The 22321-nt window shown below is 47.2% G+C and overlaps 1 protein-coding gene across 2 annotated transcripts; it reads right to left on the bottom strand.

Moving 5' to 3' along the window:
• Positions 1–16307: 16307 nt before the first annotated feature.
• Positions 16308–19062, bottom strand: LOC129148973 (claudin-34-like). 2 transcript variants are annotated; one of them, XM_054715477.1, is made up of 2 exons: positions 19016–19062; positions 16308–17166 (listed from the first exon to the last, which is right to left on the bottom strand). In XM_054715477.1, the coding sequence occupies exon 2, from the start codon at positions 17145–17147 to the stop codon at positions 16446–16448; it is 702 nt and encodes a 233-aa protein (XP_054571452.1). In that variant the 5' UTR covers positions 17148–17166; positions 19016–19062; the 3' UTR covers positions 16308–16445. The 2 variants fall into 2 exon arrangements, with proteins under 2 accessions (XP_054571452.1, XP_054571454.1); XM_054715479.1 differs by having other exon boundaries at positions 19021–19046.
• Positions 19063–22321: the final 3259 nt, after the last annotated feature.

The following is a 22321-nucleotide window of genomic DNA, read 5'->3' on the forward strand; positions in this document are numbered from 1 at the left end:
ACAATGAGGCTTAGATGAGCCTCTTGAGAGATCCCAAGCCACTCTCAGCTGTGAAGTCAACGCTCAATGCTGAAATTCAACCCTGGCTGCTCTGGGAGCACCATCTGTCATGGCGTTGCCTAAACAGGTGTCCTATGGCTGATGGTCCCTGAGAAAGGGTGTTGGCCTCTTCCATAATCAGCCTTTTAAAAGCAAAAGCTGTCACCCTAGCTAGTTTGGCTCAGTGGGTAGGGTGTCAGCCTGTGGACTGAAGGGTCCCGGGTTCGATTCCAGTAAAAGGCACATGCCCGGGTTGTGGGCTCGATCCCTAGTAGGGGGCATGCAGAAGGCAGCCAATCAATGATTCTCTCTCATCATTGATGTTTCTCTCTCTCTCTCTCTCCCTTCCTCTCTGAGTTCAGTTGTGTCTGTGTGTTCAAAAGCTGTCTTTAAGCCAAAGAAGATTCGCTTCCTATTTATGGCTGTGAAAATCGAGGTTTGAGGGTGAGGGTGTGAGGAAGTTAAGAAATTATATCATTGATCCTGTATTTATTCTCAGAAAATATTAGGCACCCTAACCCCCAGCTCTGATCTGGAGATTGTGTTTTCTGAGGGCATGTTTTCTCACCCGCCAAGAACCACACATGACCACAAATGGGCCCAGAGATGGCTTTGAGTTTCAGAGCCCATACTAAGTGGTTGAAAAAATGCCCTATCAAGTCCATGGGTTGAATAGTTTGTACAACACACATTGCTTGGCCCCAACCAGAGTTCCTGACTCGGTAGGTTTGCCTGGGAAGTTGTGTTTTGTTAAGTTTTCAGGTGATGCTGCTGCTGCCGGGCCAGAGACCACACTCTGAGAACCCCGAATTTATTATCTTTAGCATTCTGCAAAAGTGGACTTTCTTATAAGCCCTAAGTGTCTAAGAAGGAAAATGAATGGGTAAGTTTAGGTCCAATGCATACCAGGCCTTTTACCTAAATCTTTGGCAGAGAGAGTGGGAGCAGAAAAGCAAGGCTGAGATGTGACTTTGGGATTTGGATCAGGGAGAAACCCCAGTTGCAAAACCCTGTTCCTTTTCGAAGGTACTAGATTGAAAGTCAGAGCTAGCAGCAAGAGGCAAATTATTCTCTTCTTTGGAATAATTAAGTGTGATGTCATTAACAATGACTAGCTGTTTTAGGTATAAAAACTGTGAAGCAGGAGAAGTTAGAAGGAGCAAGCCCTGAGGGGTCTACAGCTTGGTGGCAATAAGAAATCAAAAATATTCTGAAAGTTGCCCTAGCCGGTTTGGCTCAGTGCATAGAGTGTCGGCCTGTGGACTGAAGGGTCCCAGGTTCGATTCTGGTCAGGGCACATGCCTGGGTTGCAGGCTCTGATCCCCAGTAGGGGGCGTGCAGGAGGCAGCCAATCAATGATTCCCTGTCATCATTGATGTTTCTATCTCTCTCTTCCTCTCCCTTCCTCTCTGAAATCAATAAAAAAATATATTAAAAAAATTCTGAAAGTAGAAAACAGAAGTTCACGTAGAGATTGTCAGCAGATGGGTTCAGCGAGCGGAGTCCTTGGTCAAGTCATGTTTCCTGTTTTCGAGAGAATCATTGATCGGCTGCCTCCTGCACGCCCCACACTAGGGATCGAGCCCACAACCTGGGCATGTGCCCTTGACCGGATCAAACCCAGGACCCTTCAGTCCATAGCTCGAGGCTCTATCCGCTGAGCCACACTGCCTAGGGCTCCTATTTTCTTAATGGCTCCCTGTCCTTTGAACCTGCCACTCAATGACATAGAGAAATCTTGTTAGCAACAGGTTGAACTATCTCACTTATGTCTCTGCAGCTCAGCAACCTCAGCCAGATGAGAGTTTCTCTTTCCCAGTAGTTGAAGAAGCTCAAGACCAGGGATTGGCTTTGGTGGGACTGACTTTTGGTCGGTGCCTGTCCTCAGGTCATTCACTCCCATGGATGGGCTGCCCTGGGATTGTCTCTGGTTGCTTGGGCTGGTGTCAACCTTACCCATACCCCTTGGCCTGGGAGTGGCAAAGGAGTGGTCCCTAGAAGACAACCAGGAGGAACGGAAGCTGGGACATGCAACCCAAAGTGTCCAATGCTAGCCTTCATTTTCAGAGTCCTCAGGTTTGGGGCCAGCATGCAGAGGGCTCTGAATGGCAAGAGAACGAGAAAGATCTGGAATATTTCTGTTACTAGTGGAGAGCTAATAACAAGGGTTTGGAGCCGCATAATGGTATAATGAAGTAATAAATTGTGAAAATTAATTGAATTGATTTTATAAGGAAGCTTAAAAAGCAGGGAAACCATTTAAGGGACCACTGAAACGGGTCAGAAGTAGGATGCCGTGGAAAAGGACTCTGATGCTCACGGGAGGAGAAGTACGTGGCAGACCATTTTGTAACTCTAGGAATTTGGTAGACATGTTAGGGACAGATGTCAGCTCCATGCATGCACTCCCCTGGTATGGAGTTTAGATCTTCCATGGGCACTTGTACTCTCTTGCACCCCAAACTCCTATCCCCTCTTCCTTCGTGTTGACCCAGGCTCAACTGCATCACCAGTGTGTACACGCTTCTGTCCCATTTCTGCCTGGCAGAGCTGTTGACCTTATTTTAAGTATGGCCTTATGTTTTTTAAATTTTATTTTTCTGTAACTTAATTTGAAATGTTTGGAACTAAGAAGTCCTCAAGCTACGGACTTAACGATGCCATCTTGACCAAAAGTTTGCCCACTTGCTCATCTTAAAAATTTCCCAGGCATTTCCTATGTTCCAGTCCTGCTTGCCCAGTATTGCTGCTTTGTCTCTCAATAGTAAAGGGAAAAGTAGAGAAACTAGGTAATAAAGTAAAATGTGTATATTTTACATTATTAAAACTACAGTTGGCCCTAGCTGGTTTGGCTCAGTGGATAGAGCATCGGCCTGTGGACTGAAGGGTCCCAGGTTCGACGCCAGTCAAGGGCACATGCCCTGGTTTCGGGCTGGATCCCAGTAGGGGGGTGTGCAGGAGGCATCCGATCAATGTTTCTCTCTCATAATTGATAGTTTTTAGCTCTCCCTCTCCCTCCCTCTCTGAAATCAATAAAAATATACTTTAAAAAATATAGTTGGACAACTTATTTTATACATATATGTCCTAAAAAATACCATGATTAGCCCAGCCGGTGTGGTTCAGTGGTTGAATGTCGATTTATGAACCGGGAGGTCACGGTTCAATTCCAGGTTAGGGCACATGCCCGGGTTGGGGGCTTGATCCCCAGTGTGGGGTGTGCAAGAGGCAGCCCATCAATGATTCTCTCTCATCATTGATAGTTTTTATCTCTCTCTCCCTCTCCCTTCCTCTCTGAAATCAATAAAAATATTTTTTTAAATACCGTGATTAGAACCAGAGCTGTAACCAATCATTAAAGTAATTTTCAAAGCGTACTCTGTGAATTATGAATAATTGTGCTGACGGGAATAAGGAGGGCACGGAGAGTTTTATTAAAAACTAGAGGCCCAGTGCATGATTGAATCATGCACGTGTAGGGTCCCCTACACACTTTCGATTGCGGTGGAGCTGGGTGCCTGTCTGCTGGTGCACCAGGCCTTTCAGAAGCCTCCGGCTCTATGGAGGCTTCTGAAAGGCCTGGTGCCGGAGCAGACAGGCACCCAGCTCCCACGCTTTTGATGGTCTGCGGCAGGACGTGAGCTCGCTGAGCCAGAAGCCCCTTCTGTGCCACAGCACAGCCATGGCGCAGACGCTGAGCTCGCGCCGCTGCTGGCGACGCGAGCTCAGTGTCCTGCTGGCCCAATCGGCTACCCCGGCCACCCCGAGTCCCGCCCCCTGCGCCTCCCGCTGGCCCAATCATGGGCGTAGCGGAGTGATGGTAATTTACATATTACCATTTTATTAGTTAGGATGTGAAAAGCTTATGGTTTTTATTAGTGGAGGAATAAGACCACCGCGGTGTGTCCTGGGAGGGAGGGACAAATGCCAATCAGGACCGCCACTGAGTTTGTTGTTTTTTTTTAATATATTTTATTGATCTTTTACAGAGAGGAAGGGAGAGGGATAGAGAGTTAGAAACACCGATGAGAGAGAAACATCGATTGGCTGCCTCCTGCACACCTCCTACTGGGGATGTGCCCGCAACCAAGGTACACGCCCTTGAGCGGAATCGAACCTGGGACCTTTCAGTCGGCAGGCCGACGCTCTATCCACTGAGCCAAACCAGTTAGGGCTGAGTTTGTTCTTTTATCATCATTTGGTTGGGAGTCACACTGTGTGATTTTCAGACGGATGCTGACGGGATGTAATGCCCGGGGCACTGGACCGCTGCCCCGCTGCCTCCCCATCAGTGTCGTGGACTTTTGCTGTCTGGTTCTACAAGATGCCTGCGTGGGCGAGCCTCAGTGGAGGCAAAAGCTGGATAGGTTATATTGTGGGAGTACTTTTGCAAATGTGGCATTTCAGCAGCCTGGAGAATTACCAAGGCAGAAGAGATGAGCCTGCAGGCAAATGTAATTGCTTTTACAGAATGAGCAATTCGGAATTCCAAGCGTCAGATGAGGTTCTTCTCTAATTCCTCAGGTGTTTAGACGGGCTACTTTCACTTGGAAATCTTCACTTAGATGAAAGAATTAGAGCTGATTTCGAGTTTCTTGAAGTTTTTTCTTTTTAATTACAGAGGTGCTAGAGGCTGAAAAAATATTCAAAAAACAGTCTTTTGGAAATTATAAAATGCAAGCCTGCTGCTCGTTGAATTCATTGTCTTCTCATCTTTTAGGGCATCTTGTTTTTGTTTTTGTTTTTTTAAATATATTTTAATTGATTTCAGAGAGGAAGGGAGAGGGAAAGAGAGAGAGAAACATCAATGATGAGAGAGAATTGTTGAGCGGCTGCCTCCTGCATGCCCCACACTGGAGATCAAGCCCGCAACCCGGGCATGTGCCCTGCCCGGGAATCAAACTGTGACCTCCTGGTTCATAGGTCGATGCTCAACCACTGAGCAATGCCAGCCAGGCCTAGGGTAGCTTGTTAAAAGAGCTTACAGTCCATTTCCTGTGGATATACTATGTCTATGATTATATCTATAACTACAGCAGTGGTTCTCAACCAGGGGGAATTTTGCCCCCCAGGGGACACTTGGGAATGTCTGGAGACATTTGTGGCAACAGGGAGAGGGCTCTTGGCATCCAGTGAGTAGAGACCAGGGATGCTGCTAAGCATCCTACAGTGCACGGGGCAGCCCCACCACAAAGCAACTTCCTGCCCAAAGTGTCAAGGTTGAGAAACCCTAATCTACAGATTTAATTCGTATTTAAGAAAACTTTATTATTATTATATTTTTATTGACTTCAGAGAGGAAGGGAGAGCGAGAGAGAGATAGAAACATCAATGATGAGAGAGAATCATGGATCGGCTGCCTCCTGCACACCCCACACTGGGGATCGAGCACACAACCCAGACATGTGCCCTGACCGGGAATCGAACCGTGACCTCCTGGTTCATAGGTTGACACTCAACCACTGAGCCATGCCAGCTGAGCTAAGAAACTTCAAATAGGAAGGAGTAAAGCACCATTGTTTCTTAGAAGTTCATTGAGGGAATCTAGCCACTAATGATCTAGTTATTGTTTTCTTTTTCTCTATAAAAGTCTTTAAATCGTTTTTGGAGTAGGCATTGGAACGCATTTACTCCCAGTTCCACTCATGTAGACAGAGAAGGTCACCTTGCTCCCAGGCAGGGAAGAATGAGGACAACAGATCTCAGGGTTTGGGGGCCACGGATGCTTGGGGAGTGTCCCCAGGGTGCAACCTCAGAGTCATGGCAAGGGTGCAGCTGGGGAGGGGGCTGCCGCCTGGGATTAGACAGGACCTGAGGCACAGGTGGCTCCTAATGAACCCTGAGCTAGAAAAGCCAGCAATCCCATTCACGCCCACCTCCCACACCTGCAGGGGACACGGCGCTTGGGCACATTTCCCCCCCTTTATGCTTACTTGGATTGGCACTTGAATCAAAATGTCAGGAGGTGGGAAACAGGAAATCTGAAGACAGTGGAATTTAAGGGATTTTTCCCCTTAGGCTCCAGACTCCGTGGGGTGCATGCATTCTGAGAACTGCAGCCTAGCTCGGAAATTCTCGCCCCAGCGCCGCCTTGGAGAGAAAAATCTCTTTGAGCCACAGTTCATGGCTATAAGCAGGGGCCACTCCACCAATGCCAACATGATGGCCGTAGCACAGACGGGACAGGCAGGTCTGTCCCTGGGACAAGAAGTTCCGCCTGTGTCCCATGGCCATTGGAGGAAACGGGGAGGGTGACAAGGCCTGGATGACTCCTGCCCACACCTGGGAACCTTGGTGAGGCTTGCCTGTAGTTTGCATCACACAAGCCCCGAGGGGCTCTGGGAGTGACTCCATAAGGGAGTGTTGGCCAAACCATAATTATGCCGACTTTCACCAGTTGGGAGTTAGAATGCCCGGATTGAGCATCCTCGTGGCATAGCTGTAGGTTTGAACTGGTCTGAAATACTCGAGTGCTGAGAATCTTATGGGTGGGTAGGAAAATGTTTTTTTTCTTCCCTCCCTCCCTCCATGTGCCTTTCCCTGTTCTCCCCTCCCCTCCAGAGAATAATATCTTAGGAAACTTGAAATTCCTTAGGAAACTACTTATGGGAAAGAACAGCTATGTAAAATGACATTTCAGTATTTACCATTCTATAGGGTAGAGACTATTAGGGAATAGGATGGAGAAGTTGAAGGTATTTTTGAAAATCTTGTTATATAAATCACGTGTTTCATAATGCACTTCTGTTTCAAAATATATTAAATCATTAATTAGCATTTTGTCACCAGAAGACATTTAATAAGCTCTCAATGGGGGCCTAGCATTTTGCCAGACCGGATGCATATTTATTCACGACAAGTAAACATGAAAATCCTCCCTGCGACCTTTATCAAATGCCATGATGTTTCACTCTCCGTGAAATCGAAATATCCCTTATCCGGAGTTTAATTTGTCCTCACCATTGAGAGCAGGTGTATGGTTGAAGAGACAAAATACACAGCTTGGAGGCGGGCAGCTCTGATTCCAGATCCCACCATTAGCTTGCACCTGCAGGGAGCTGCCTTTTCTTGGTACAGAAACATCCGGATTTTATCCCAATATGACACCCAGATCTTTGCTTCCTCTAGTTGGCTTCCAAGGAAATGAAGGGGAAAGCAAGTATACCCCAAATCCAACCACTTCTCCCCACTCCCCTGGGCCACCCTGGTCCCAGGCACAGTCCTCTCTGGTAGACTAATGTAGAGGGCCGCCTGGGAAGGCACATGGACATTTTTTAAATTGTCAGCTGAGCCTGAGGCGATTGACAGAGCCGCATCCGGGTTACACGCCCCCCCCCCCCCATCCGCCAAGAAGGCGGGGTGTGTGGTCAGTTCTGACTTACCCTTGTCCAGGTGTCAGCAGGGGCGGGGCTAGATATGTAAATCTAGGAATGCTAGGGCCTACTTAAGAATGCAAATAAGCTCCTTTGATCCTATAAAAATAAACGCGCTGCATGAGTCATGGCTCGCTGCCTCTCCATCAGAGAGAATGGCGTCCTACCTAGCTCCCAGCTTTTATTTCTGTTTCTGCGTCTTGGTCTCTTTCTTTCTTTAATTTCTTAATCCCCAGCTCCTCCACTCAGCAACCGGACCAGTTCCTTTTCCGTGATGGACGCGAAAAAGAGAGAAACCCCACCCCCTACAGACTAATGCCAGGGTTTCCTCATGGGTCTCCCTGTCTCTGCCCTGGCCCCCTGCAACCTCCTCTCCACCAGGCAGGCAGAGCAGTGATCTGAAAAAGGAAGAAAGCCCATGCCATGCCTCTGTCCAGAAGCCCCCACTGGCTCCCCCTTACACTCGGAGCCAATTTGCCATCTTTGGGTCCTCCCTCCTCCAGGCCTTTCCCTCTCCCTGGCAGGCCTTTCCTACCTAGCCGGGCAGCTGCAAGACCACTCACCAAAGAGGCCTTGGCCTTCCTGCTTCCCGAGGCAGCCCCTCCCCACGGCCACAGCATTCCCTATGCTCCTGCCCCTGCAATAGTTTCTCCACGTTACTTGTAACTCCTTCTGTATACTTTCTTTCTTTTTAAAAATATATTTGTATTGATTTCAGAGAGGAAGGGAGAGGGAGAGAGAGATAGAACATCCATGAGAAAGACACATTGATCGGCTGCTTCCTGCACACCCCCTACTGGAGATCAAGCCCACAACCCGGGCATGTGCCCTGACTGGGAATCAAAATGTGATCTCCTGGTTCATAGGTTGATGCTCATCCACTGAGCCATGCCAGCTGGGTGATATACTTTTTTAATTTACTAGTTATTATCTGCCTGCCCTACTTGAGGAAAGTTTCATGAGAGCAAGAATTTTTATCTTTTTTTTTGGGGGGGGGGGGTGCATAGCTATATCCCCAATAGCCAGAACTGTGCCTGGTACAAATATTTTGTTTAAGGAATAAAAAGTAACCGCACCTCTGTTTTTCTACCATTAAAAGGAATACAGGTAGACGTGATCATGAGGGATGCTAAGCAGGTTAGGATCCATCCAGATTTCTTTATATCCGATTTCAAATGGAAAATATCTAGTTAAGGCTCTTCGAGTAAGTTGCTAATCAACAGTATTTTCAATAATAGGTTAATACATGCAGTGTGCATGCAAGTGTGGCCAGATGTGTTGAATATGTGCACCTAACTGCAGATATATCTCCATAAACTTCATATTTGCAGACACAGGTTTTACCACCAACCCATCCATCCTCTCTGAGCCGTGAGCAATATTTTGCTAACCTGTGGAAGGAGGGCCAAGAATTAGTTAATATCTCGATTTTTCTTTTTCTTTTGGCCAGGCAAACTCACTAACAGCAGGCCTCCTGTTTCTATATGTGGCTGCCTGTGTGAGTGGTGAAGATAGGCATAGAGCTTAGCACTGTCTAGGAGAAATGTAATATGAGCGCCATTTTAAATTTTCTAGTAACTCAATTAAAAAAGTAAAAGGAGACAGATGAAAATTACATAATTTAAATAATAGATTTATTTAACCCAGTCTATCCAAAATGTTATTTCAACAAGTAACCAATATTAAAAGAGGATTTATGAGATATTTGACATCTTTTTCTTTTGGACTAAGTCTTTAAAATCCAGTGTGTAACCCTAGCCAGTTTGGCTCAGTGGATGGAGCATTGGCCCGCAGGCTGAAGGGTCCTGGGTTCTATTGCAGTCAAGGGCATGTACCTGGGTTGCAGGTTGGAGCCCCAGCCCTGGTCCAGGTGCGTGCAGGAGGCAATCAATTGATAATGTCTCTCTCACATCATCTCTCTCTCTCTTTCTCTCTGTCCTCCCTCCCTCCCACTCTCAAAAAAAAAAAAAAACACAATGGAAAAAATATCCTCAGGTGAGGATTAACAACAAAAAACCCAGTGTGTATTTGGCACTTAGAGTACAACTCAGTTTGGATATATTTCAAGTGCTCATTGGGGCTGATGGCGACTGTTGCGGATGGAATGTTTGTGTGCCCCCCAAATGCACAGGTTGAAGTCCTACCTCTCAATGTGATGGGGTTAGGAGGCGGGGCCTTTGGGAGGTGACTAGGGTTAGATGAGGTCATGAGGGAAGGTCCCTCATCAATGGGATCAGTGCCCTCGTAAGAGGCACAAAAAAGCTTACTACTCTCTGTTCTCTGCCAGGTAAGGATTCAAGAAGACAGCTGTCTAGGAACCTGGGAAGAGAGCCCTTACCAGACACCAAATCTGCCAGCGCCTTGATCTTGGACTTCCCAGCCTGCGGAACTGTGAGAAATCTGTTTGTTGTTGAAGCCTCTCAGTCTATAGTTACAGCAGCCCGAACTGACTAAGACAGCTGTCATTAGACAGTGCGGATATAGACTTCCTATTTAAATGTTTCGTTGGCCCGTGTTAATAATGTTATACTAGTTATTTATTTAATCAAAACCAATTTTTGAGTGTCTACCATGTGTCAGGAGCTGTTCCTGGCTCTAGGATACAGCAGTGAACAACGCAGACTTCCCTTCCCATCCCGAACGCACATCGTAGTCATGAGCAGAGTAAGCAGTAACAGGCTTATAGCAGGGAAGACGGGTGGCGCCATGGAGGGGTGTTCGGGAGAGCCTGGGGTGGGGTAGAGCATTGCAGTGGTAAGAGGATGATTCTAGAAGACTTCACTGAGGCAGTGGCACCCAAGCAGCCTGAGGGAGGTGGGACAGCAAGCCACAGGGACGTGTTGGGGGAGAGGGCTCCCAGTAAAGGAAAGAACAGGGATGTAGGCCGTCCTTGGTGTGTCCAGGGACCTGCAAGAAAGCCCCTGTGGCTAGCGGAGGGAGGGCAAAGGACGGTGGGGGAGGGGAAGAAAGCATCATCTGAATTTTGAGGCTTTGCCTTTTTCCCTGAATGAGCTTGGAAGCCTTGCGAGGGTTTTGAATGGAAGGGTAATAAGACCTACATTTCACCCGCACCTGGAATGACAGTTGAAATGTGAAGTGCGGTGGCTGTCTTCAAAGGTGGCCCTCATCCTATTAGCTGTTCTGCAGCCCTTTGCCCATTCGGCCAAGTACAAGGACAGAGGAGCTGGATGTTCAGCTCTCAGCGAAGCCACCTTGGGGGAGGGGAAAAATCAGTGTCTTCCACAAGGCAGATGCCCGTGCAAACACTGCACACCTCCTCCCGATAGCGAATTCCATTTGTTCCGATGAAAACATCTCCCAGCTGAAATGCGGGCACCCTCCTTCCAGGCCTGGCTCTGACCCATGGAGACCGGGAGAGACACCCTCCTGACCCCTGTGGCTCAAAGTGTGGTTCAGGGCCAGCGGCATCAGCACCAATTGCAGAATCCTCAGCCCCAACCTAGAAGCGCTGGGTCAGAATCTCATTTTAACAGCATTTCCAGGTGATTTGTACACACAGTACAGTTTGCAAAGTGCTCCCTAGATAGTTTAATTCTTTACATATATATATATTTTTTTTTTTAAATTGATTTCAGAAAGGAAGGGAGAGGGAGAGAGAGAGACAAACATCAATGATGAGATAGAATCATTGATCAGCTGCCTCCTGCACACTTCCCACTGGGGATCGAGCCCACAACCCGGGCCTGTGCCCTGACTGGGAATCGAACCCTGACCTCCTGGTTCATAGGTCGACACTCAACCACTAAATGGTCTAGACCAGTGGTTGGCAAACCGCGGCTCGCGAGCCACATGCAGCTCTTTGGCCCCCTGAGTGTGGCTCTTCCACAAAATACCACGGCCTGGGCGAGTCTGTTTTGAAGAAGTGGTGTTAGAAGAAGTTGAAGTTTAAAAAATTTGGCTCTCAAAAGAAATTTCAATTGTTGTACTGTTGATATTTGGCTCTTTTGACTAATGAGTTTGCCGACCACTGGGCTAGACCATTTAATTCTTAATCTGCTCTGAATTTCTCCCTAATAATAGTGTTTTAATGGTTTAAAACTGCAGTTACCATTTATTCTTTTTCATAGTTTTTTTTTATGATTGATTGGACTCCACTGGGTGATTCTTCTGCTCCCCAGGGGGTTACCTAGGGCTCTGATCATCTGGAGGCTGGACTGTACTGGAGTGACCACTGGCAGGCAGTGGCATGGGGATCACGCTGCCCCATGTTTTGTCAGTTGGGGATCCAGCTATCTAGGGATCTCACCGGGCTGGGACACCCCAGCTGGCTCCCTCCCATGGCTAAGGGTGAATGCCCGCTGGGAGCTCAGCTGGGGCTGTGGCCTGGAGAGCCCCATTCTGCTTTGTGTGATGCCCCCTGTGGCTTGCCTTCCTGGGAGCATGGTTCCAGGAGGGAACTTCCCAAGGTGTCTCAGGCCCAGCATGGAAGTTACACGGCGAGACTTTGCTCCATTCTACTGGTCAAAGCAAGTGACAAGGCCAAACTAGATTCAGGGGGAGGGGGACAGACCAGCTCTGGCTGGAGGAGTGGCAAGGACTTGGCAGCCATCTTGAATCCATATTCCAAAGGGAATAACTGACATTTAGTGAACCATTGTCATGTGAGTTCTATTATCCTGTATTATCCAGTTTCATCAATTTCAAAATGCACTTTTTTTTTTACTTTTTATAGATCCATAGAAAGTTATTAAGGTAGTACAGAGAGGCCCTGTGTATCCTTACCCAGTTCTCTCCAGTGGTTATTAAACCATGCATCCTTTTGTGTGTTTTTTTTTTGTTTTTTTGTGTGTGTGTGTGTTTTTTTAAATATTTTTTATTGTTTAAAGTATTACATGTATCTCCTTTTTTCCCCCCTTGACCTTCCCCCAGCCTCCCCTACCCCCTGTCACATGCCCTCATCCCACCCCCCTCCCCCAGTGTCTTGTGTCCATTGGTGCGCTTATATGCATGCATACAAGTCCTTTGGTTGATCTATTTCCCCCCGCTCCCCAACACTCCCCAGCCTTCCCACTGTAATTTGACAGTCTGTTCAGTGCTTTACTGCCTCTGTATCTATCTTTTTGTTCATCAGGTTATAAAGTTCTTTATTTTCCATAAATGAGTGAGCTCATGTGGTATTTTTCTTTCATTGCCTGGCTTATTTCACTTAAGATAATGCTCTCCAGGTCCATCCATGCTGCTGCAAATGGTAAGAATTCCTTCTTTTTTATAGCAGCGTAGTATTCCATTGTGTAGATGTACCATAGTTTTCTAATCCACTCATCTGCTGATGGGCATTTAGGCTGTTTCCAAATCTTAGCTATGGTGAATTGTGCTGCTATGAATATAGGAGTGCATATATCCTTTCTGATTGGTGTTTCTAGTTTCTTGGGGTATATTCCTAGAAGTGGATTACTGGGTCAAATGGGAGTTCCATTTTCAGTTTTTTGAGGAAACTCCATACTGTTCTCCACAGTGGCTGCACCAGTCTGCATTCCCACCAGCAGTGCACGAGGGTTCCTTTTTCTCCACATCCTCGCCAGCACTTGTCGTTTGTTGATTTGTTGATGATTGCCATTCTGACAGACCATACATCATTTTAGTGCGGTATCAAAGCCAAGAAACTGACACTGGGACAATGCGTATGTATGGTCCTATGTAATTTTAAAAGTGCATAACTGCCCTAGCTGGTTTTGCTCAGTGGTTAGAGCATTGGCCCTTGGACTGAAGGGTCGCAGGTTTGATTCCTGTCAAGGGCGTGTGCCTCTGTTGCAAGCTTGATCCCCGGCCTTGATGTGACGTGTGTGGGAAGCAACAAGTCGATGGGTCAGGAGAGTCGAAGAGCTCTCATTTCTCTAACACTTAGCTCAGCATTGGCTCTGGCCTAGCCCATGAGATGGCATCAGGTCCAGAGCCATCACCCTGGTTTGGTTACTGGGTGATTGATTCCATTCCCTGCTCTGATGCTGAGTGTCTTCTCTCCACGGCTGCAGTTTACATACATGATGCATTTCCTGTCTGAAACCCCCATCTGCCTGTCATATCTCCATGAGCCATATGCTTGTGTGTTTGAAGTACAGATGGGGACATTAGTCATGTAATTCATCATATGGGAAAATTCAGAGTCTGGCTATTGTATTTCAATATAAGTATTAATTTCTACCTTTGGTACTGGGAGAAAAATCCAAAAATGTCGATGGGAATTGGAGGTAGACTGTCTACCCCCACTTAATTTTACTGGATTCTTCCATTGGTGGTTCATATGTGGCCTGAACTGTCCAGAAATTATAGAAAGATACATAAAGCTGGCATGGTAGATTTATTGCAGTGATAGCCCCAGTTCTTCACCCCTTCATGTAGCCTCACTCTGTGGCCTGTGGCTATGTAGAGCCTTTCTAAACGCCAGTGTCTGTTCCCCATCCCTTGAATTTAGGCTGCCCTTGTAGCTTGCTTTGGCCAATATGATGTGGCAGAGATGACTGTCCAGCAAGTCCAAGCATTAGGCTTCAAGAGGTCTTGGAGCTTCCATTCCCTCTTGGACCCTTGCATCCACCATGTAAACACGCCGGCCAGCCAATCCCAACATATGAGAAGGCTCAGCCAAAATCAGCAGAGCCATCAACTTGACCTACATCTAACCACAGATGTGTGTATAAACAGCAAAAATAAAGAACCACCCGCCCAGCCGGTGTGACTCACTGGTTGAGCATCGACCTCTGAACCAGGAAGTCATGGTTTGATTCCCAGTCAGCGTACATGCCCAGGTTGTGGGCTCCATACCCAGTAAGGAGTGTACAGGAGGCAGCCAATCAATGATTCTCTCTCGTTATTGATGGTTCTCTCTCTCTCTTTCTCCCTTCCTCTCTAAAATCAATAAAATCTATACTAATAAAAGGGTAATATGCTAATTAGACCAGGAGACCTTTCAGACTTCCTTCCGGACAAAGCCATGGTGGCAGGGCCGAGGCAGAAGCAGTTAGGGGCAATCAGGCCAGGAGGGGAGGGCAGTTGGGGGTGATCAAGCTGGTGGGGGGAGCAGTTGGGGGAGAGCAGGCTGGCAGGGGGTCCAGTTGGAGGAGAGCAGGTTGGCAAGGGGGGGCAGTTAGGGGTGAGCATGCCAGCAGTGGGGGGCAGTTGGGGGCAATCAGGCTGGTGGGGGGGCAGCTGGGGGCGAGAAGGCGGGGGGGGCAGTTGGGGGTAAGCAGGCTGGCAGGCAGAGTGGTTAGGGGCGATCAGGCAAGCAGGCCGGAGAGCAGTTAGGAGCCAGCGATCCCGGATTGCCTTTGGGGATCGGGCCTAAACTGGCAGTCGGACATCCCCCGAGGGGTCCCAGATTGGAGAGGGTGCAGGCCAGGCTGAGGGACACCACCATCCGCATGAATTTTGTGCACCGGGCCACTAGTATATATATAAAAAGAAAGAAAGAAAGAACCACACAGTCATTCCAGAGCAATGGTTCTCAACCTTCCTAATGCCATGACCCTTTAATACAATTCCTCATGTTGTGGTGACCCCCAACCATAAAATTATTTTCGTTGCTACTTCATAACTGTAATTTTGCTACTGTTATTAATCGTAATGTAAATATCTGTGTTTTCCGATGGTCTTAGGCAACCCTGCCAGTCGTTCTCAACCTGTAGGTCGCGAGGAAATGTCCTTTTTTTAGAGAATAATCTTGAAGTGCATAGGGATGAAGGAACGTGACATCTGGGGTTTGCGTTTAAGTTCTTCAGAGAAAAGTAGAGGAAAAGAAGGGAAGGAAGGAGAGAGAAAGCGAATATGGCAAAAGCGCCGTAACTGTTGAGTCTGGTCATGGAAGGGGGATTCCTCCCGCTGTTCTGCTTTTGCACATCTGGGGAATTGCATGAGGTGGAGAGGTGTTAGGGCCATGCCAGGGAAGCTCAGGCCGGCTGTTTTTAGTGGGAGTTTGAGAGGGAGCTGTGAGAATCCCAGCAACTCTTATTTCCACACAGCATATATATATAGCATTGATTATCCTGTATAATAAAGAGGGAATATGCAAATTGACCCTAACTCCACCACAAAGAAGGTGGTTCCCACAGCGGAGGCAGGGTTTCCATAACACAAGATGGCTGTGCCACTGCATAGGCCAAGTTCCCGTAAAGAGCCTTAACAAGCAATCAGCAAGACCTGAGGCTGCGCCCCCATGGGGCTTGACAGGGGACCTCAGGCCGTGCCCCCACCCTGGCACCCAGCCAGGGGACCTCAGGTCTTATCCCCCACCCGGCAGGGCTTGAAGGGGGACCTCAGGCCACACCCCCGCCTGGTGGAACTTGACAGGGGACCTCAGGCGGTGCCCCCCACCTGGCCCAGGCTGGCAGACCTCAGGTCATGCCCCACACAGGCCCAGGCTGGGAGACCTCAGGCCACACACCCCGATCCGGGCCAGGGCTGGGGGACCTCAGGCCATGCCCCCCGTATGGAAAGGCTTGATGGAAGACCTCAGAACATGCCCCCCGCCCAAGCCCAAGCTGGGGGACCTCAGGCCATGTCCCGACCCCGGCGTCGGGCCAGAAGACCTGATGCTGTGTCGCCCCATCCGGCAGGGCTTGACAAAGGTGGGACCAGCTGGGTCTGGATCTAGCCCAATGGGAGGCGGGGCTGGCTGGGTCTGGGTCTCGCACAATTTTGAGGCTCACGTGGGTGGGCGGGGACTTGACTCTGGGTTCCGTGGTGTGCCACAGACTCTGACAGGAGGAATATTTTCATATACATTTTACTAAATTTCTTTCATCTCTGATACTTGTATTATAGAGAAAGGGCAAATAGCAATATTAAAATATTTCCTCTAACTAATCCCCTTTTAATGGGCACAAACTTCGTGCACCAGGACACGAGTTTATTCAATAATAATTAAAATCCAGATTCAGTAAGACAGGTGGAAAGTGGTTTATTTGGAATTTTTTTAATGAAAGTTCCTTAACCAATCGATGAGCCCAATTTGCTCATAACAGGATATGGCCACTTTGATGACCTTTGTCATGGTCATGACTCCTTGGATCTATTTCATAGTTACTTAACCCCCATAAACTGCTTATCCTGGATTTGCAAAGCTATGCAACCGTGAATTTCACACTTGCAAGACTTGGGGGTACCTTTGGCTGTTGGGGGCAGCTGGAAAGAGATGGTAAACAGCCCACTCAACAGCATCAGGCATGCAGCCGGAACCGCCAGATACACGGCGCTGCCAATCTCCTGCCGCTCCGGACTGAACGGGATGTGGAAGGATGGCGGGAAGTGTATGCCCTCTTCATTCTTCACCGCATGGTAGTTACAGAGCACAGCGATGAAGATAAATGAACCAGCGACGATGCTCAGGATTCTGGAAATGAGGAACAGATTGCAGGTGGTGTCCTTCTGAAGCTGTCCCGCGTACACTCTCCGCAGGCCCATGATTATGAGCCAATTCCCGAGGAGACCGAGGAGGCTGGCGGCCAGCAGCAGGTTCTGAGCGAAGCGGATATCCATTGGCAGGTAGGTGTCCCTGTAGGTGTAGCGGTGACAGGCTATGGGTCTGGTCTGGAGGCTGTCGGGCTGGTAAGTGCAGACCTTCCACATCCCTACGTAGGCCAGCCCCCAGGGGGGCGCGGGGCTGCTCTCTATGTACCATACGCGCCAATTAGCCTGGCCCATGCAAACCACGGTCAAGATCCATCCCAGGATGTTGATGGTTAAACTCGCTGCCTGGCAATTGGCCTTCTCGAACAAGGCCATGGCTCTGTATCCAGGGGATCTGCAAACCAATAGAGAGCGACATGAGGGTGGGACCCACGGGCTGGACCTGCCCCCCGGGGCTGAGCAGTGCTATATTGGAGAGGGAAATGCCATATTCGAGAATGGAGACACTTGACCCCCATGCTCTGCTGGCGAAGGGTCCTTGGGCAAGATTTACTGAAAGCCTTAAAGTACACAGACTTTCACCCTGCAGGACAGTTAAGTGGTTAGAGCGTCTTCCCAACAGGCCCAGGTTGTAGAGCTCAATCCCTGGTCAGGGCACATACAATAAGCAACCAATGAATGCATCAATCAATGGAACCCCAAATCGTTGTTTCTCTCTCTCCCTCTCCCTCTCTGTCTCTAAAGTCAATGAAAATATGTACAAACTTTCAAACAGGCAGTTCCACTTCTGGACATTTGTTGAAAGACTCAATTAATACCTTAATCAATAAAGTAATTTAAAAAAAAAACTCAATTAAAATTGACTACAGCCCAGCAGGCGTGGTTGAGCGTCAACCTAAGAACTAAGAAGTCAGGGTTTGATTCCTGATCAGGGCACATGCCCCTGATGTACACTTGATCCCCAGGGTGAGACGTGCAGGAGGCAGCCAATCCATGATTATCTCTCATCACTGATGTTTCTCTCTCTTAATCTCACTCTAAAATCAAGAAAAACATATCTTTTACAAGACAAATCTTATATAAAAGGAAGGAAGGAAGGAAGGAAGGAAGGAAGGAAGGAAGGAAGGAAGGAAGGAAGGAAAGAAAGAAAGAAAGAAAGAAAGAAAGAAAGAAAGAAAGAAAGAAAGAAAGAAAGAAAGAAAGAAAGAAAGAAGGAAGGAAGGAAGGAAAAGAAAGGAAGAAAGCAGTGATGGATGGGCGGAAGGAAGGAATAAAGGAAGGAAGGATGGATGGAAGGAAGGAAAGGGGATGGAAGAAAGGATGGAAAAAAGGAATGATGGATGAATGGATGAAAGGAAGGAAGGAATGATGAATAGAAGAAAGGAAAGAAGCAAGGATGGACAGGAAGGGAGGGAGGAAGGAAGGAAGGAAGGAAGGGAAAGAAAGAATTGAAGGAAGGAAGACTGATGGAAGGAAGGAATAAAGAAAGGAAGGATGGATGGAAGGAAGCAAGGGAGGAAGGAATGAAGGATGGAAGGAAGGGAGGGAGGGAGGAAGGAGAGAAAGATGGAAGGATGAAAGGAAGGTTAGAGAGGTTGCAGAAAGGAAGAATGGAAGAAGGAAGAAAGGAAGGTAGTAAGTATGAAAGGAAGAAAGGAAAAAATTGATGGATAAATGGCAGGAAGGAAGGAAAGAAGAAACAAAGCAAGAAAGAAAGGAAGGGGATAAGGTAGAAAGAAAGGAAAAAAGGACGGATGCAAGGAAGGAAGGATTGATGGATGGAAGGAAGAAAGGAAGGAACAGTGGATGGAAGGAAGAATGGATGGATGGAAGGAAGGAAGGAAGGAAATAAGAAACAAAGGAAGAACGGAATGAGATGGTAGGAAGGAATGAAGAATGGAAGGATGGATGGAAAGAAGAAAAGAAAGATGGAAGGAAAATGAAAGGGGGAAGGGAGGGAGGGAGGAAGGAAGGTTGAAACGAAAGAAGAGAGTGAAGAAGTTAGAAAGGAATGAAGGAGAGAAGGTAGGAAGCAAAGAAGAGAAGGAAGGAAGGAGAGCAGGTAGGAAGGATGGAAGGCAGGAAGGTGGCTAGGGTTCATCTCTCCTGTAAGACCACTGATGACAGTTAACCTGTTCACAGAGAAAATAAAAGGATTGAATAAAGTGACGCTCCCCACCCCCACCCCCCAAGAAATCTCAGGACTTTCTTAACCAGGGAGAAAAATAAAGCGCAATCGTTACCCAACCAATACAAAAAGGCAGGAGGAGGAAGTCTCAGAGGTACCAATGTAGCCACTGCCCAGCAGTAACAGAAATAAGGAAACCAAACATTCTCATGTTTCCATGGCACCCAGGGCTGGTCTGCAGGCCTGTGACAGTAGTCTTCTTAAAGGGCCAGAGTCAGGGAGCCGGTCTTCAAGAGGTGAAGTCTTTCCCTGGCTGGTTTGGCTCAGTGGATAGAATGTTGACCTGGGGACTGAAGGTCCCGGTTTCTATTCTGGTCAAGGGCACATGCCTGGGTTGTGAGCTGGATCCCCAGTGTGGGGCATGCAGAAGGCAGCCAATCCATGATTCTTTGTCATCATTGATGTTTCGCTCTCTTCCTTTAACTCTAAAATCAAGAAAAAGATATTTTTTAAAGACAAATCTTATATAAAATAAATGAAGGAAGGAAGGATGGATGGATAGAAGGAAGGAAGGAAAAAGAAAGGAAGCAGTGATGGATGGGAAGAAGGAAGGAAGGAAAGAAGGAAGAATGGATAGATGGCAGGCAGGAAGGAAGGCAGTAAGGAGGAAGAGAAGGAAGAGAGAGAAAGGAAGGAAGGAAGGAAGGAAGGAGAGAGAGAGAGAGAGAGAGAGGAGAGAGAGAGAGAGAGAGAGAGAGAGAGAGAAGAAAGAAAGAAAGAAAGAAAGAAAGAAAGAAAGAAAGAAAGGAAATAAGAAAAGAAAAAGGATGGCCGAAACCAGTTTGGCTCAGTGGATAGAGCGTTGGTCTGCGGACTGGAGGGTCCCAGGTTCGATTCTGGTCAAGGGCATGTACATTGGTGTCGGGCGGGGGGGGGGGGGCGGTGCAGGAGGCAGCTGGTGGATGATTCTCTCTCATCGTTGTTTCTAGCTCTCTATCCCTCTCCCTTCCTCTCTGTAAAAAAAATCAATATATATTTTTTTAAAAATGAAAAAAGATGGATGGAAGGAAGGATAGACAGATAGATGGCAGGAAGGCGGGAGGGAGGGAGGGAAGAAAGGAAGAAAAGGAAGTCTGGCAGTTAGGCAGGCAGGCAGGAAGGAAGGAAGGAAGGAAGGAAGGAAGGAAGGAAGGAAGGAAGGAAGGAAGGAAGGAAGGAAGGAATTGAAGAAAGGAAAGTAAGAAAGGAAAGGAGGAAAGGAAAGAAAGCCAAAGCTAAAACTGTAAATGCCTCGAGGTTAAGGCTAAGGATAGCCATTTGCAAGCCGCCAACTAGTCTTTATACCAGTGGTTCTCAACCTTCCTAATGCCGCGACCCACAGGTTGAGAACCGCTAGCAGGGTTGCCTGAGACCATCGGAAAACACAGATATTTACATTATGATTCATAACAGTAGCAAAATGACAGTTATGAAGTAGCAACGAAAATAATTTTATGGTTGGGGGTCACCACAACATGAGGAACTGTATTAAAGGGTCACAGCATTAGGAAGGTTGAGAACCAGTGTCCTAGAGACTCATGAGCAATAATAAGTAGTTGGTTTTTAAGCCACTGAGTTTTGGGGGGATTTTATATGCAGCATTATTTGTGGCAATAGATAATGGATGCACATAGGCCTGGGTTTTTTTGTTTTGTTTTGCTTTGTTTTCATTGTGTGTATGCTTCAACCCCAGGTAGGAGTCAGGCTATGGGAGATTTTCAGAGAGAGCTTTCCATGGCCTGTTGCAGGGAATAAGCCTAACTGACAGTCTGAGGTCCCAATGAGAGGCAGAGCCAGCACGTACCATCACCCTTGACTGCGTTTAGTGTCCTTCTTCTGGAGTCCAGTCCCACTGATGAACATTTCTAGAGTAAAAACCTACCCCTCTGCCAGGCTCTAACTCCATCTCACAGGGATGTTTGACAAATCTGCCTTGGGTGTCTTATTCTGATTGGAGTTGGTTTTCAGCTTTCCCTGCTGTCAGCTTGGAGATCTCTGATCAGATGAGGCAAAAGCCTTAAGACAGAGCAACTCGTTAGGCTTCCTTCTAGAAAGGACTGAGCATCTGCACAGGCTGGGGAAGGGAGAGCCTGGGCCCCAGGCTTCTCAATGTCATGGGCAACAATGACCCAGGGAAAAAGGATTGATTAAGGGGAGATAGCCATGTAAGAGCTATTTAGAATCTTTGGTTTTTGTTGCTGTTTTAATATATATATATTTTAATTATTTTTATTAATATCAGAGAGGAAGGGAGAGGGAGAGAGAGATAGAAACATCAATGATGAAGGAGAACCATTGATCAGCTGCCTGCTGCACGCCCCATACTGGAGATTGAGCCCACATCCTGGTCATGTGTCCTTGACTGGAATTGAACCTGGGACCCTTCAATCCGCAGGCTGACGCTCTATCCACTGAGCCAAACCAGCTAGGGCTGTTTTAATATATTTTAATTGATTTTAGAGAGGCAGAGGAAGGGAGAGATAGAAACATCAATGATGAGAGATAATCATTAATTGGCTGCCTCCTGCACGCCCCCCGTCCTGGGGATCGAGCCTGCAACCTGGGCATGTGCCCTGACCTGGAATCAAACTGTGATCTCCTGGTTCATAGGTCATCGCTCAACCACTGAGCCACTTCGAGTCTTTGAATTTAGCTTCAGCATCATTTTCAGTGACTAGCATGAAAAAATTGCTAAATTTAAACTTATAAACAAAGACTTGCTTTGATGAAACCTTTCAACCATTTACAGCTCATACATTTCCAATTACTATGCCAATGGTCTAAAGTTCACTTACACCCTAAGACTCTCAATGTGTATTTTGGGGCTTGAGTTTTTCCAAAAGTTGAGCTTTCATGCCATTGGTCATGGTTAGATTCCATGTGGGAACTATTACATACGTACTATTTTTATTAACTATTATCCTTATTTGTGCTTTTCTGGGTTTTTCTTCAAAACTGTTTCCTGAGTAATGTCCCAAAAAACAATGAAAGAAACAAAAGAAACAAAGACAAAAATGTTTGTGGTCACTGCAAAGTACGAACAATTCCAGAACTCTCTTCCTCTCAACATTCTTCCCCACTTCCTTTCCCACTGGATCTGGTTGCTCAGATAATCATTTTAAAGTAAATGTTACATGAGGAGGAAATACATCCTATGCTAAGATGACCAGACCACCTCTTGCAAATATCTTGCAAAGGAGAGACAAATTGTTTGGGATAACTTACGCAGAGCCATTATAGTAGACGTGCACTTATGTTTTATAGGTTTTTGTTTAGTCGCCTGGGCTGCTGCCAGGAGATCCATGCCTCAAGGCCTCATGGGACTTTCCCCCCAACCACTTCCTCTGTCCAACATCCTCTGACCTCAGTTTGTTTTCTCAAA

This window comes from Eptesicus fuscus, chromosome 1 (assembly GCF_027574615.1).
Source record: "Eptesicus fuscus isolate TK198812 chromosome 1, DD_ASM_mEF_20220401, whole genome shotgun sequence".
In the NCBI taxonomy this organism is placed as follows: Eukaryota; Metazoa; Chordata; class Mammalia; order Chiroptera; family Vespertilionidae; genus Eptesicus; species Eptesicus fuscus.

Excerpts from the sequence above, each read along its gene's own strand:
- LOC129148973 (XM_054715477.1), bottom strand. The coding sequence starts at position 17,147 with ATGGCCTTGTTCGAGAAGGCCAATTGCCAGGCAGCGAGTTTAACCATC.